The following is a 16244-nucleotide window of genomic DNA, read 5'->3' on the forward strand; positions in this document are numbered from 1 at the left end:
TTTCGTACATTCATAGTAACGCGCGGGAATATCGGGTTTTAATTATTTTTAGGTTTGAATTATGTTTCAGTCCTGCCAACTCCACCGTAACGCGCGGGAATATCGGGTGATAACGTAAAGAGTATCGGGTGATCCGTGGCAAGATGATTGGTATTTTTTTCACTCAATTTCTTGTCAAGCTTTGGAATGCCTTCGGTCATCATTCTGACCCGTTTCTAAACCGTACCTGGCGATATGTCTACGCGCAAATAAACTGATTTCGAACAAATTGACCAAAATCCTACTTATCTCCTGACTGAACTGCGGTTGTTGAATTGGTTGGTCAGTAGTTGACCCGTTCCAATTCCGACCGAAACATTTCTACCCAATCTCGGCTCCGCCGCAACGCGCGGGTTTCCTACTAGTACTATATATAAGCATTTCCTATGTCTAGAAATGTAATTTCACCCACAGTTTTTAAGACGTCATTCCAAACGTCATCTTGCGTTTCCCTAATTTTACACCCTCTCTCCCAAATCTGCCCCCATTAAGTGCAATCTCAATGTTTCCTTCAACCAAAACCTCCTTGTAAATCGAAGAAGCAAATGAAACGGTGGGAGCAATAAGAATTGAATGTTATTGAATCGTTTGCCATCTCCATTTATAGTTATATTGAATGTCGAATTTCATGACTTCTTCAGTTGCGAAACCGTTGTATAAATCAAATACCTCAAGGCTGAAACGATTCCCGTCGCCGCCTATATCTGCGTCACCACACTCGATTGTTTTTCTCTTCCTCCCATCTCGAATCTGTTGGCTGCTTCTTCCCTCATTGTGAGTCTCGAATCCGTTGTTAATGCTTTTTATAGGTTATGGTACAACTGTCTTTGTGTTCCTTTATTTATGAGAGTAAGATCTTATTCATCATATGCATGTTGATTTTTTGATAATGGTTGTTTTAACTTGTGATTTTGGGAAGGAATGGAACAAGAAGACACAAACCGTATAATGTTTGAATGTCTGCCTACCACTTGCTCGATAAAACGCCTATATGAGGCTGACACGTTTTTTATACTTAATTATGTTATCACTGTTGCATAAATTTTGGTGAACATTTGTAACCTTTGTAGGTACTCACCGAAGATAAATTTTGTGCAAGATCTAAACACGGACCCTAAGCTTGCATCTGAAGATAATTATGTTGATGTTATCACGAATGTGGTGCGTGTTGTGCATAGATATTCACATAACCTTGAACCAGGCTATGACTAAATCGTATTGCACTGCAGGTTAGTGTAGACAATTTGACAAACTGATCGAAGTATTTAACTATAGGCGTCATACATCTCACCATATGTGTTTGACATGTCTTATAGACCATTATTTATTTTGTTATACCAGGTACCCACTAGCGAGAACGACTGGGACGATGAATATGCAATTAACATTATTACTCACTTTTGAAATATGCAATTATGTTATATGTATATGAACTATATTCAGGAACCCTGTGTATCATTTTAAAAGTTTCAGTTCAAATTCATGATTTTGAATGAAAAAACTAAAAATAGGTTGTGTCGTTTCTCATATCATTGACTAAGGTGATCCACTAGCACAAAATGAGTAAGCAAATACATGTACATGCTACATAGCAGGCGTTTTAGTTTTAGTTTGTGCCTTAAGAGAGAACTTTCATTAGACCAAGAATTGTGCTTACTCGACCCGAAACCCGTTCTTACCCGGACCCGTTCTGACCCAGACCCGCTCCGACTCGGAGCTGTTCTGACCCGGACCCGTTTCGACTAGCTCTCCATTTTGGTGTAAATGTCAACGTGATTACTGGTAATCAATTATCTTCTGATTATATTGAATAACTACTTTTATTTTTAATTTCTGTTTTCATCTAAATACGACTGTATGCGATCAACTTGCCATTGCTAAGGAGAATGATAAACGACTCGGTATTGGAACAAACATGTACCCTTTCTCTTCTTTGCTTGGTGGCCACAACGAACGATGCATCAATTGCATTGCAACACTCCTTATTGAAGAGTTGATAGAGAAAGCTGATGGATTTTTTTTTCAGGTTGGTGCTCCTTTGATAGATGTTATATGTGATTTATTTCTTGATAAACTGAATCTTTTGGTCTAAATATACAGAACATAAGTATGAGATTGTGAATAAGTTACGAGAAACAAAACACATTTGTGGGATTACTGAAGATGGTGTGAACGACGCCTCTGCTTTGAAGAAGGTCGGCATTGGAATTGTTGTTGCTGACGCTACAGATGCTGCAAGGAGTGTTTCTGACATTGTGCTTACCCAACCTGCCTGGGCTTAGTGTTATTATCAGTGCAATGCTTACAAGTCGCACAAAACAGTCGTTGATTCTAAAACGCTCCAAACTTGATTCTAAAATGTCACCAGACAGTCGTTGATCCGACTTCCAAGTTTCAACAAGGATACTAAGCCTTCTTCAAACCCATCCAACGAATCAAACTTCTGTTGTAGGGAGTAACTAAATTAATGGGTACGCCGGCAATCCTAAATTTGGGGCAACAATGCTCCGTCGGGGATTGTAAGCTCATCGATTTTCTTCCCTTCACCTGCGATTGTTGCAATAAGGTTCTTTTCTCAACTCTTTCTTAATTAATATCTGGGAATTTCAGTTCATGTGGTGCTTGATTATTTATAAGTCATTTGATTCTGTTGTTCAAATTAATAATTGCTAGCTTCATATATGTTTTTTTTTTTCAATTAACTTTAGTTGTAAGGTTTATAAAACACACAGTTGAAATTAGGGTTTATGTATGTTTTTCCTTTAGGATTTCATTCATGTCTAAGCCATCACTCTATTTTAGAGTTTAGAAAGGGCTAAATACAACATCTTTTTACCAACTTTTGTTGGGATAAGAAGCCATATCACTTGAAAAGAGCAGTTTTGCTGAACTTTTGTGTTTTTTTTAACAAGTTTGACTTGTTAGAGATAAACATATACCTCAAATTAGGGGTTTTCATTTTGTAACCAACTGAAACAATTCGGCTGTTTGAGATATATATGGTTTGGCTTTGGCTCTTTAACGTTCGCCTGACAGTTTAAAACTTGGAACTGGTAATGTAAATCAAGCGGGTTGTTTAAATTTTTATTTATTTTTATTTTTTATATATGTAATGTGTAGTCAAAACCGGAGCATGAACACCCTTAAGTCTCAGATTGACGCATTTGTAGGTAAAGGGGTTGAACCTGACACCTCTATGCTCAGATTGAGTGGTCCGAGCCGTGGTCAGGGTGGGACCACCAGGACGAGCACGAGCACAGGCACGAGCAATGGTGGTCAAGTGGAGGTGTGTCCATCTTGTAATGTGAAGTTTTCTAAGATTGGAGATTTGATCACGTAGAGAAAGTTCATGAGAAGAACGGTGTGATGAAAGCGACGTTAGATGTGTGCCCAAAATGTAGCAAAGGGTTTTGTGACCCGGTCTCGCTTGTGGAGCATGTCGAAAGAGAACATCGTGGTACTTTTAAAGCTTTGACTCTTAACAGCGTTTCATGGATTGTTACACACTACATTTTTTGAAAATGTTTAGACTGATCAATTACACGTTTTTTATGAAACAAGTCTCATTTTCATGTTGACTTAATTTTGACCCAGTCAGTTTTGACTTAAGTCGGAGGTGTGTTTTGTGTTGACCCTTTTTTCTTACATATGGCCACATGTAAATATGTAACGCTCTTGATTTTGGTTACGAAGTTGTGGTTTGTACTGTCTATATGCATGTTTGTAACAGAATCATTAAAAATCTGAAAACATTAACTAAATTACATTTTTAATCTTAATAGAGGATTAATGACCTTTTATTATTTGTATATAACAATACTATAAGATGTAAAACATTACAAAATCATATATGAATTTATGTGAGCATTTAATATATCCCCTTGAACTTCTTCCTTTTCTAATAATCAAACTTTACCTATTTTAATTTATTTAAAAATAAGAAAATCCAAGTAAAAAAAATTGTTTAATGACACCCTATAAGGCTTGTGTGTAATGATTTGACGCCTCTCATACCACATCACTAAGTTGGGTGTGAAACACCACCCCTAAGGGGGAGTAAGTGGGCTTGGCGTAAGCCAATCTTGATTCTAAAATGAAAGGGACCTCGTCTTCCTTTATATAGTATGATAGGCTCAAATTCATGTTTCCATTTTCAATGGGTTAAATGAGTAAATTTTATTGAACGGTTTAACTGGGTAATATTTATGGAACGGGTCAAAATGGCTTGATCTACGACAACTTACGGGATGTTATTACCAATTCTTTTAAGTATTTCGGAGCCTCACAAAAAACCGCAACTATTAATAAACAAAAGGAAAATGAGTACAACACTGTAAATTGTTGACTCCGCCGCAACGCGCGGGTTTCCCACTATAAATAATAAAAGAGCCAGAGCCAAGCTTTACAAACAAATTTCAAATAAGCTCAAGCTCAAGCTCGACGCAATTCGCTCCCACAATTGTAATTTGTATAACTTACTTTCTAAACTTTGAATAACAAAAACCACTGGTGACATAAAATCCTAAATGGAAATCACAAAAACCTCCCACAACTAAACGTGATAAAAATCACTCAACTAAAGCGTGCAACTTTTATAGCACAATGTACAACCATCTCAAGCGTAAACTTTGATGTTTCCCTTGCCAAATTACAAATATCAATTTCTTCCCAAACAGAAACAGAACGAACGACTGCAAAACCCTCGTAATTCTTGACCGGGAAAATGGCGGATGCTGACGGAGACGGTATGTTTGATGACCTGACGAAAATGTTATTAATTGCTGCCGGCCATAATATACATGAAGTGGAGGAGGAGGAGGAGAACGGGTATAGATACTATGAAGTTCCAGCTGACGAGTACGATTCTAGCCACGAATACGACGACGCTTTGCGCAAACTTTTCCACGGTGACCTTTACATCTCTAGCGACGACGATGATGTTGATTACAGGGAGAATGGGCCTAGCGACGACAACTATTTTGACAATGACGAGATTAACCGTAAGCAAATTTCACATATATGCTACATTTTGTTGTTTTAGAGCATTCACATCCAATCCATCAAATTATACATACATTCCACTAAAAAACAATTCCTATATCAATATATTTTCACTAAAAACAAATATTTTTTATCTCTCCTTTTCAATTAAATAATATTATCATTACATTTTTCTCTCTCGTTCACTCACAACCACTTTTAATATATATTAAAAAAATTATAGTGGGTGAACAGTGTCCCTCAAATATACAGATAAACAGTAACATTTTCTCTCTCCTCCACTCACAACCACTTTTTATACCCTTTATAATATAAAAACCTTCCCTCACATATTTTGATGAATAGAATGTGAATGCTCTTAGCGCTGCTAATTAATAGGTTGTTTATTACATTCTTTTAGGCTTTATTTTCTAAATCGGTTGTGATCTTTCATTACATCACTGTAAGGGCTAGCTCTCTATCTATGTCTAGTTAGGGCTGTCCAAAAAACTCGCGGCTCAGAGCTCGCTCGGAAAAAGCTCGCTCAATATGGCTCCGTTTGAAAGTGAGCCGAGCGGCTCGGCTCGGTTAAAAAGTGAGTCTAGCTCGGCTCAGCTTATAACGAGCCGGATTGGCTCGCATACCAGTTCGGCTCGGCTTAGCTCGGATTGTTTTACTTTTAATATATTTAATTTTTATATACATTATAATATATCCGAAAAACTGATTACTATTTACATGTGATTAGGAATGTAATTTGATATCTATACCACATTTAAAAGTTGATTACCATGCTAATGAACTTATATTGTATTTCGTTGAAATTAAGAACATAATTTGTGTTATTAAACTTGATTTTGGCTTGTAATGTATTAGATTGAGCTTATTTTGGATATGTTCTTTTGAATTATCGAATAATATTTTAGATTACTGAATTTTGAGAGGCATGTATTAATTTTTCTTTTCAAATTGAGCCAAACCAAGCCGAGCCCGAGCTTAGATTTCCAGCTCGGTTTCAAATCCGAGCCGAGCCAGCTCGGTTTATAATCGAGCTGAGCCCGAGTTTTGCCCTAGCTCGGCTCGTTACGGCTCGTGAACATCCCTATGTCTAGTCACATACCTGGCAAGACGGGCGGGGTACCGGGTGGGTTCGGGTCAGGACGAATTTGGGTCAGAACGGGTCTACTAAAAAATATTTGACCGAAATTTGACTAGACACATACATGCTTGTTTCTCCAGATAGCTTTAAAACCACGGTTTGGTTGTAAAATCGCTAGGCGCTAGTGTGACGGTGGGATACATTTTCTAATCGGGACTAATTAGATTGGAATTTATGTATAATTTTTCAAACTTATTAATTGGGTTGGAGTAATAAAATAAGTATACATTTTTTAATAATCCAAGGATTTTGATGAGTTTTGACCGATGTTGACCGATATTTGACTGAAATTTGACCAATTTTGACTGTATTTGACCGATTACCGATTTTAGGTCTTGCATCAAAATTCAACATTAGTTATTTATACATTAATGGTGTTTGCAGTTAAGTTATTGTTGTCAAGGTTATTAGGCATCATATAGAAATCTATGTTATTTTTAAGTTATTGTTCTACAGGTATATTGGTGAAGACCGCGACCGGTAAGACCATCGCTCTTAAAGTCAAAGGCTCAGACACTATCGGAAACATGAAAGTCCAGATCCAGTCTAAGGAACGTATTCCCTTTGACCAGCAGGAACTGATCTTCAACGAAATGGTTCTTGAGAACATGAATACTCTAGCCAACTTACCCATAAAGAAGGATTCCACACTCAAACTTATGCTTAAATCAAGAGGATTCATCAATATAACCATCAAGACACCAGAAGGAATACTCATCCATTCTCTTGAAGTAAAACCCTCGGACACCATCGGTGACGTGAAAGCCAAGATGCCTGGTACTGGACACGTGCTGATCTTCAATGAAAATGTCCTTGAAGATAGCGGTACCCTTGCTGACTTGCACATCGTCAGCGGATCCACGCTCACACACACTTTTAAATCAGTGGAGTTGATGAAAATATTTGTGAATACCTTCACTGGAAAGACGATCTCGTTTTTAGTCAGCCCTGAATACACCGTCGCCATGGTGAAATGGAAGATCGATATTAAGGAACGTATTCCGTGTAATCAGCAGGTTTTGATCTTTAACAAAATGGTTCTTGGTGACAGTGGAACCCTTTTCGACTTTTACATCAATAGGAATTCGACCCTCACACTTATGCGCAAATCAAGGGGACGTTCAATCACCAAGAACTCGACCTTCAGACCTATGAATGAATCATGTGAATTCGTGAAGATATTTATTAAGCCCCTAACTGGAAAGACTGTTAGTCTAATAGTCAAACCTTCAGACACCATCGGTGAATTAAAAGTCAAGCTCGAGGAGAAGGTAAATATTCTTCCCGACGAGCAAGTGTTGATCTCCAACGAAACAGTTCTCCACAACAGAGATTCCCTTGCTGACTTTCACATCAATAAGGGATCCACACTCACACTTATGCGTATATCAACGGGATTCATGCATATATTCATCAAGAACGCTCGCGCATTTGAAAGCCCCGTTACTTTGGAAGTCAAACCCTCGGACACCATCCGTAGGGTGAAATTCATGATCGAGGATATGGTAATTTGGCACCCATGCAACTCAATACTGATCTTTAATGGAATCCGTCTGGATGATAGCGCTAGCCTTGTCGACTATAACATCAACAAGGGATCCACAATCCATCTTATTTGTGGATATTCAAAATGTGAAAGCTCATCTGAGTCATCATCTCCCACGCGATCTGAGACTTCACTATAACGGAATGTTTCTTGAGGATGGCCCTACCCTTGCTGACTATCATATCCACAAGGTATCAACCCTCTATCTTATTCCAATATCAAAATGGGACTAGATTACAGCAGCATATGTCTTTTTATGTAGCTCTTTTTACGAAGTCTCTGGCTGACTATAAAAGTTATGAAATGTTGGCTTCATTAAGTCCTCCACAGTTCTGTTACATTGTTGAACTAGTGCACAAGAAAAGCTGGGTGAGTTATCGAACACAATCCATGTATTATTTTGTCAAAGATACCAGTTCTAACGTGGACTAACTTAAAATCGTGTAAACCAAACATGACAGCGGCGGAACTAGCCCAAAAATTTAGGGGTATCCCAATTTTTTATTTTTTAGACCAGGGGGTATCCTTTGTATAACGAAGACGAAGTTGAGGGGTATTTTTACACTATGGAAACAGAGTTAAGGGGTATTTTTACTCTACGGAGATGGGGTTGAGGGGTAGCCCGTGCTACCCCTACTAACATTCCAAGTCCGCCCCTGAAACATGACATGTGGAACTTAGTTATCTAAACGAGTCAAACACGGTTGATTGATGGGGGTGTGAATGAGTTTATAATCAAGATGAAAACTGCTTGATGGTTTAAACGAGTATTCATTGAGTTGGCCAGTTGACTTTATAAGATATTTTTTATTCCACTTTAATCAGGTTGACAGGAAGATATGTATCATTAAATAAGTTAAACATAAACTGATAAACATGTTAGCCTGAACATACCATGTTTATTAAGTGACTTTGACATCAGAACAAAAAACTTAATTATTTTTGTATAGTGTTTCAGGCTGTGTAAGATATTTTCACCCTAAAACAAACCTTTCTTTAATATAAGAGAAAATCATAAAATTTAAACAAAGTTTTTTTTTTTTTAGCTTACTGGCCATTTAACTACGAAATTTAAAACAGAACTTAAGAAGTATGGTAGTTGACCCGACTTAAACAGTCGAGTATTGTGAGAACATTGATTTCTCTGTTACTTACCATGTTTGTAATAGTATTTATTATTATATACTAACCAACTAGCGAGGCCCATCGTAATGTAGCTCGCATTACGCTTACTAGGCCGGGGGACTTGCAGAAATAACCCCTAACTGGGCCTAGCCCATTGAGGTTAGGGGTGACCCATGTGTCCTGGCAGGATGCTCTTGGCAGCCCAATACTACAGTACTAAGACAAACTAATCAATAGGACGTTTCATCATATGCTTGTCCAAATTGATCAGATTCTATCACCCTATAAAGATTGTCATGAGATAGTGTATCATTAGGATTTAGAATGTAAAGCAAGATAGAGAACCTTCCACAAAGACAGCTAGGGCCACATCATACCATCAAGAGTAAATTACAAATTTCGTCCTTTATGTATGTCATATATTACAAAGTATGTCCTTTATTTTTAATAAGCTCAGAAAACATACTCAATGTTTGTAAACCCTTACAAGTTATGTCCTTTAATCATAACACAATTAGTTTTCATGGTTAAAGTTGACTAAGTCAACCCCACATAAGGGTATTTTAGTCATTTTATCCTAAATATTATAATAAATAATCATAAAACCAATAAATAAAACAATTTTAGAATTATATATGTGTATATATACAGATAATGTCTTCTCCCTCTCTCTCTTTCTAATTATCCTACCCCCACAACCCACCGCCACCGCCACCAATCTGCCACCACCACCACTTCACCTGCAAGTTTACTCTGCTCCAAACCACCACCACGACCCACCTGCCGCCGCCGCTTCCGCTGCCACCACCACCCACCTGCCACCACCACTTCACTGCAGATCGCCCACCGTATTAGGTGTTTGATGATTTTTTTTCAGAGAGATGGGCGATACGGATGCTATTTGGTTTAGGGTTTTAATTGTGGGCGATTTCAAGCGAAAGGTGAGAGTTTTTGGTTGATTTGACCCAGATCTGAGTTGATTTTGTCTGGTCGGCGTTGAACATGTTTAAAACGTAGATCTAGGGTTTGATTTTGACATAATATGAATGAAAATCATATATGCATAGTCGAAATAGGTTGTAGATCTGTCTTAGGGTTTTGATTGAACCAGATCTGTTGATTCCATTTGAACGACGATGAACAGGGTTTTTGAACTTAAATCTAGGTCATTTGTGTGGACAAAAATGAAATTAAAATATACTCTCATGCTCGGAATTCATCATAGAACAAACCCAGTTGTTCGTTTTCATCATCTGATCATGTTGATTATTTATCAGTGAAGTGGTGGTGGTGGCAGATCGGTGGTGGTAGTGGCGGTGGTGGTGGCAGGTGGGTTGTGGGGGTAGGATAATTAGAAAGAGAGAGAGGGAGAAGACATTATCTGTATATATACACATATATAATTCTAAAATTGTTTTATTTATTGGTTTTATGATTATTTATTATAATATTTAGGATAAAATGACTAAAATACCTTTATGTGGGGTTGACTTAGTCAACTTTTTGAAGGAAAACTCAAAAAGACAAGGTGGTATTTTTGGTTGTAACTTTGATAGTTGGTGGTAATTACAAAAATGTCACCTTGTCTTTTTGGGTTTTCCTTCAATTTGTATGTTTAGTATGTTAAGATTATTTGTATTTGATCTTTTGCCATAATAAGTAACTAAAATATCAGATAATACTATTTTAGTGCGAGCACTAGTACACACATATATAGACCATTCAACATTTTAAACACTCTTATATAGTGTAGCCTTTCCAACTAATTCAAACACTTGCAGCCAACAAGTTTACAAAACAGAACTACATCAAAAGACAGAAACATCGTCTCTTACCATAATAATGGATCATAAGATATCCTGCTCTAACCTACCACCTTCATCATCCCTCCCCTTAAACGTAAAACAAGATGGAAGGTTGATTCCTCTGGGATGTGGTAATCGGCAAGAGTAGCGCTATCCTCCAATTTTTTTCCGCTCCAGATCAGTCTCTGCTGGTCTGGGGGGATACCTTCCTTATCCTGGATCTTGGATTTCACATTGTGGATGGTTTCTGAGGGTTTGACATCCAAGAGAATTGTCTTTCCGGTGAGGGTCTTGAGGAATATATGCATGAATCCCCTTGACAAACGCATAAGTGTGAGTGTAGATTCCTTGTTGATGTGAAACTCGGCAAGGGTACCGCTGTTGGGGAGGACCATTTCATTGAAGATCAACTCTTGCTCGTCACATGGAATATTTACCTCGTACTTGATCTTGGCTTTTATGTTGTTGATGGTCTCCGAGGATTTGACTTCCACAGTAATGATCTTCCCGGTGAGGGTCTTGATGAAAATTGACATGAATTGCCTTGGTGGTTTACGCATAAGGGTGAGGGTCGATTTCCTGTAGATGTTGAAGTCTAAAAGGGTACTGTTGTCCTCGAGAACCATGTTGTTGTAGATCAAAGCCTGCTCGTCGCAAGGAATATGCTCCTTACACTTGATCTTCCATTTTACATCCTCAATGGTGTTTTCAGGGTTCACTAACAAAGAGATCGTCTTTCCAGTAAAGGTATTCACAAATATTTTCATCAATTCAACTGAATTACCAGTGGCAGTGAGAGTTGATCCGTCAACGATGTGCAAGTCAGCAAGAATACCACTATCTTCAAGGACATTTTCATTGAAGATCAGCACATCCACAAGCCCATGCCAATGCGCATTATCATAAATCTTAGCTTTCACGTCGCCAACGGTGTCTGCGGGTTTGACTGCCAAAGACTTGATGATCTCTCCTTTTGGAGTCTTGATGGATATATTGATGAATCCACTTGATTTACGCATAAGTGTGAGGATGGATTTCTTTTTGATGGGCAAGTTAGCAAGGGCATTGAAGTTTTTAAGAACCTTTTCGTTGAAGATGAGTTCCTGCTGGTCAAACGGAATATGTTCCTCAGCCGCGATCTTGAGTTTTATGCTGCCAACAGTGTCGGAGCCGTTGACTTTAAGAACGATAATCTTTCCGGTGGCGGCAATCTTGACTAAGGAAAAGCAAAAAAAGAAATCTCAGAATTACACATGCATTTTAAAAGGGTCATGCACAATAATGTTATGACCCAAGATCTATGGATATATGTAGATTTTAAAAGACAGCTGCAGCTTGTTGCCCGTTTACGTTCTAGTTCTATTTCTTGAAAATAATATTAACATTTAACATATTCATCTGACATCAGACATTCAAATGCAGTTTGCTACTTGTCTACCATCAAACTTTAATTCCTCTACAACATACACAAATCACAATATCACCCACAAAAACAACCTAAAACTTAAAAGCAGCAGTATATGTCAAGAAACAAACAATGTAACACAAATTATCAAGTAAAACTTTACCCAAAACCTGCTAAAAATAAATTCTTTAGAAAAAAAAAACCCTAAATATCTAATAAAATACAGATTTAAAGATAAAATGAAGCAAATATTCAAACAATGAGGCTGATAGGTAGAATCCTTACTCTTAATCTCGTCACTATTAAAAAGGTCATCGTCGCTATAACCGTTTTCTTGGACTTCAACATCATCATCCTCACTAGAGTCGTTCTCCTCCTCCACTTCAACATCATCGTCACTAGAGTCGTTCTCCTCCTCGACTTCAACATCATCGACGTTACAACTGGTGTTCATTTTCTTCCGGTTACCAGACCCATCATCTCCGACGGCTTTTCGTTTTCCCCCTTTGCCCTTATCCGCCATTTTTCCTCTGCTTTTCCCTCTATTTTTTTTTTTTTGGAACGAGAGATACTTATGCACCACTATGAGTAACGTAACGGGTGTATTTAAGTTGCGAACTTACGAGGGGTTTGCTAATATATTTATGCTCTATCACTACGGGTGTAGTTAGTTATAGATATAGAAGAAAAGTTCAGGGTATCCTAATTTTCTTTTACCAATGTCCGTCTAAGGGAATTCGAGGGTCTCTAAGACCATCTGTAGTGGTGAACAAACATAATGCCCCTACCATGGGGCATTATCCGACACGTGGCATCCTAGTCAGCGTTGGGGCATTATAGCAAAAGTGGCGTAGTGGGGCATTATGCCAATAACGCCCCTTCCAATTAGAAAAAAAAAAAAACAAAAAAACAAAATGGTCATGTGTATGCTTTCGGGTCCTGTGCATGTTGTCATTACTCCATTGGCTAGTCAACAAACAACAAATGCATGTTGTCAGGGCATTTAAAACAAAAGTGAGGTTGTCAAAAGTTGTCAGGGAATGCTCAAAACTGATTGGTTAAGACCATATGTGCATAGCGTTTTAATTAAAACGCCAAAACGTTTTTTTTTTCAAAAATCACGCCCCGTGTAATGGGGGTTTGGGCGTTATATGGCGTTATTTTGCAATTTTTTTTTAAAAAAAAAACGCCCCACTACGGGCGGTCTAAGTAGGGATGAGCATTTGGTATTAAATACCGATCCTGATCCCGTCCCGTACCGATCCCAATCTCGAAAATACCGTACCGAATTTTTTCGGTACCGGAAACGGTATCCACTTTTTGGCATTTCGGTATCGATGTTTTCGGAATCGGTACCGGTTCGGTACGGTTCCGGTAAAATACCGACTTTTACCTTCAAATACCGCTACCGTACCATACCGACATATTTCGGTATCGGTACCCAGTTTTGGCGAAATTCGGGATCGACGGTATTGGGACGGGATCGGGATTTGCTCATCCCTACCCCTAAGGGGCTTTGTCGGCTAAAAAATGGTCCCTTAAAATTTTCTTTTTACCTAAGGTCATCCATGAGAAATTAAGAGCCCTCAGGGCCCTGTGCAGCAAAAATATAAGTTTTATCAAAACTTTTTTGTAAACTTTAAACGTTATTTAGATGACTATAGCAATTGTCGATACCATAACAAAAAAAATAGATATCGACCAAATTTTCGCCGGATAAATTCACTAGTTCATATAACTAGGTTTAAAGAAGTTCGCCGCGTTGCGTCGAATTTCTTTTTTTATTTAGTCTGTGTTTACATGTGTTTTGAAATCATTACGAGCGTGTTGCGAACGGAAGTGCTGGCAAGAATAAAAAGAAAATGTATAAAAAAACACTAAAAGATAACCGAAAGAAGATCAAACAAAAAAATTGTATGGTAACAATGTTGTTCGTATGAAACCCGTGGTCAGAGATGAGCAAATTGTTCTGGGTACCGGTACCAAATTTGCCGAATCGAAAGATCTTAAGTACCAATTCGGTACCGACTTTTGGCATTTCTGGTACCGGTTCACTACCGTTTTTTACCTTCATATACCGGTACCATAACCGGTATTTTCGGTATCAGTACCGATTCTGTATCGGTTGGCACCGAGCTCATCCCTACCCCTGAAACTGAAAAAAGAAAAAAATTAAAAGTTGAAGAAAATCAAAAAAAAAAGTTGTACGATACCGTTGTTCGTACGGGTAGCAGCAGTGAATTTTCCGAACCAAAAACGTTTTCTGTATTAGTGCCGAATTTTACCTTCATGTACTGATACCGAACAGGACCGTCACGGTATTTTCAATACCAATACTGGTTCGATACCGGTTGACACCAAGCTTATCCCAACCCTTGATATGAAAAAAAAAGATTAAAGTTAAAAAGTAAAGAAAATAACTGTTATAATATTAAAATAATAAAAGTATAAAAAAAAACTAATACTATTTTTGTGAGAGCACTAGTACACATATATAGACCATTCAAAATTTTAAACACTCTTGTAGTGTAGGCTTTTCAACTAATTTAAACACTTGTAGCCAACAAGTTTACAAAACAGAACTACATCAAAAGACAGAAACATCATCTCTTACTAATTACTATAATATAATAATGGATCATAAGATATCTTGCTCTAATCTAACAACTCAAACGTAAGGTTGATTCCTCTAAGATGTGGTAGTCGGCAAGGGTAGCGCTATCATTAAGTAGTTTTCCGCTCCAGATCAGTCTCTGCAGGTCCGGGGGAATACCTTCCTTATCCTGAATCTTCGATTTCACATCGTGGATGGTTTCCGAAGGTTTGACATCCAATGTAATGGTCCTTCCAGTAGCGGTCGTGATGAATATACGCATGAATCCCTTTGACAAACGCATAACTGTGAGTGTGGATTCCTTGTTGATGTGAAGCTCGGCAAGGGAATCGCTGTTTGGTAGAACCATTTCATTGAAGATCAACTCTTGCTCGTCACACGGAATATCTACCTCATACTTGATTTTCGCTTTTATCTCTTCGATGGTCTTCGAGGGTTTGACTTCTAGCGTAATGATCTTTCCGGTGAGGGTCTTGATGTATATTGGAATAAATTGCCTTGGTTTACGCTTACGCATAAGCGTGAGGGTCGAGTTCCTGTAGATGTTGAAGTCTAAAAGAGTACTGTCATCCTCGAGAACCATGTTGTTGTAGATCAAAGCCTGCTCGTTGCATAGTATATGTTCGACGATTTTTGTAATTTACTTATAAAAATAAGAATGTTGTAACGATGTATCCAAATTTTATATTATGTTATTTAAATAACAAAAAAAGGTAAACAGTGTAACTGTATATATAAAAAAAAAACTCAGTGATTTTAGTGATTTTTGTATCACCGTGTCCAAAAGATTATAACAATTATATTAAAAAATAACAACAAAATTAAAAAATAAAAAACTCATAACATTTGATGTACACCATACAATTGACTTTAAATAAGTGTGAAGGGGTGCATTCCTCATGAGATGTGAGAAATTTCCACACACTCAATCATGATGATATATATGTCTGGAGCATATTTGTGGAGTGCTAGGCCGGATACTCTCTTCAGGTGTCATGCCAATTCTCCTCTCATACACCACTATTGCCCAAAAAAACATAAGGGTTGGTTTCACCCGAACAATTTTTTCAAAGGCATGATTGGTTGAAAAAGAGTGGGGCCCACCATTACCCCCTCTCCCTCATCTTCCCCGCACGCGGCAACTCATCCCCGCAAAAAAACCTTCACCGAATGGCATTTCTTTGTTGGCGGTGCACCCTTCATGCGGCAAACCTCCTCCTCGCATAACTTCCCCGCTCCATCCCGTTCACCCTAAGAAAACGTTTGATGGACACCATACAATTGACTTTAAAGTGTAACCGAAAAAATAAAAAAGAAAACAAAAATATGTGAAATGGACCAATAAAAATGAAGTATTGCAGAAGTACTTTGAAAATGTAGGATATAAATAGAGGTGTAAACAAGCCCCTTGTTATCGGCTCGGTTAAAAGCTCGAACGAGTCGAGCTTTACAAAGCCCGAGCTCGAGTCTGAAATAGTGCTCGTTTAGTTATCGAGCCCGAGCCTGAAATACAAAGCTCGTTTAGACTCGGGAGCCTAAACGAACTCAAACAAAATTTTATTTTTTTATAT

At 38.0% G+C, this 16244-nt stretch overlaps 2 protein-coding genes and 1 long non-coding RNA gene across 6 annotated transcripts; 2 read left to right on the forward strand and 1 right to left on the reverse strand.

Annotated features, from left to right (window-relative positions):
* The first annotated feature begins 405 nt into the window (after positions 1 to 405).
* Positions 406 to 3622, forward strand: LOC110880224. Of its 4 annotated transcripts, none has more exons than XR_002559286.2 (6): positions 408 to 592; positions 681 to 813; positions 1110 to 1268; positions 1381 to 2065; positions 2140 to 2605; positions 3210 to 3622. It is a non-coding gene; the product is annotated as an uncharacterized LOC110880224 (long non-coding RNA). The 4 variants fall into 4 exon arrangements; XR_002559278.2 differs by having other exon boundaries at positions 409 to 813; positions 1381 to 1821; positions 1922 to 2065; XR_002559277.2 differs by having other exon boundaries at positions 406 to 813; positions 3160 to 3622.
* A 931-nt stretch (positions 3623 to 4553) lies between these two features.
* On the forward strand, positions 4554 to 8176 carry LOC110880184 (polyubiquitin-B). The gene is made up of 2 exons (XM_022128771.2): positions 4554 to 5039; positions 6635 to 8176. Exons 1-2 carry the CDS (start codon positions 4763 to 4765, stop codon positions 7861 to 7863), a joined length of 1506 nt encoding a protein of 501 aa, XP_021984463.1. The 5' UTR covers positions 4554 to 4762; the 3' UTR covers positions 7864 to 8176.
* A 2387-nt stretch (positions 8177 to 10563) lies between these two features.
* Positions 10564 to 15281, reverse strand: LOC110932491 (polyubiquitin). The gene is made up of 3 exons (XM_022175823.2): positions 14725 to 15281; positions 12345 to 12677; positions 10564 to 11870 (listed from the first exon to the last, which is right to left on the reverse strand). The coding sequence occupies exons 1-3, from the start codon at positions 15254 to 15256 to the stop codon at positions 10714 to 10716; spliced, it is 2022 nt and encodes a 673-aa protein (XP_022031515.1). The 5' UTR covers positions 15257 to 15281; the 3' UTR covers positions 10564 to 10713.
* Between the last annotated feature and the right edge of the window lie 963 nt (positions 15282 to 16244).

The sequence above is a fragment of the Helianthus annuus genome, chromosome 1 (genome assembly GCF_002127325.2).
Source record: "Helianthus annuus cultivar XRQ/B chromosome 1, HanXRQr2.0-SUNRISE, whole genome shotgun sequence".
NCBI lineage: Eukaryota > Viridiplantae > Streptophyta > Magnoliopsida > Asterales > Asteraceae > Helianthus > Helianthus annuus.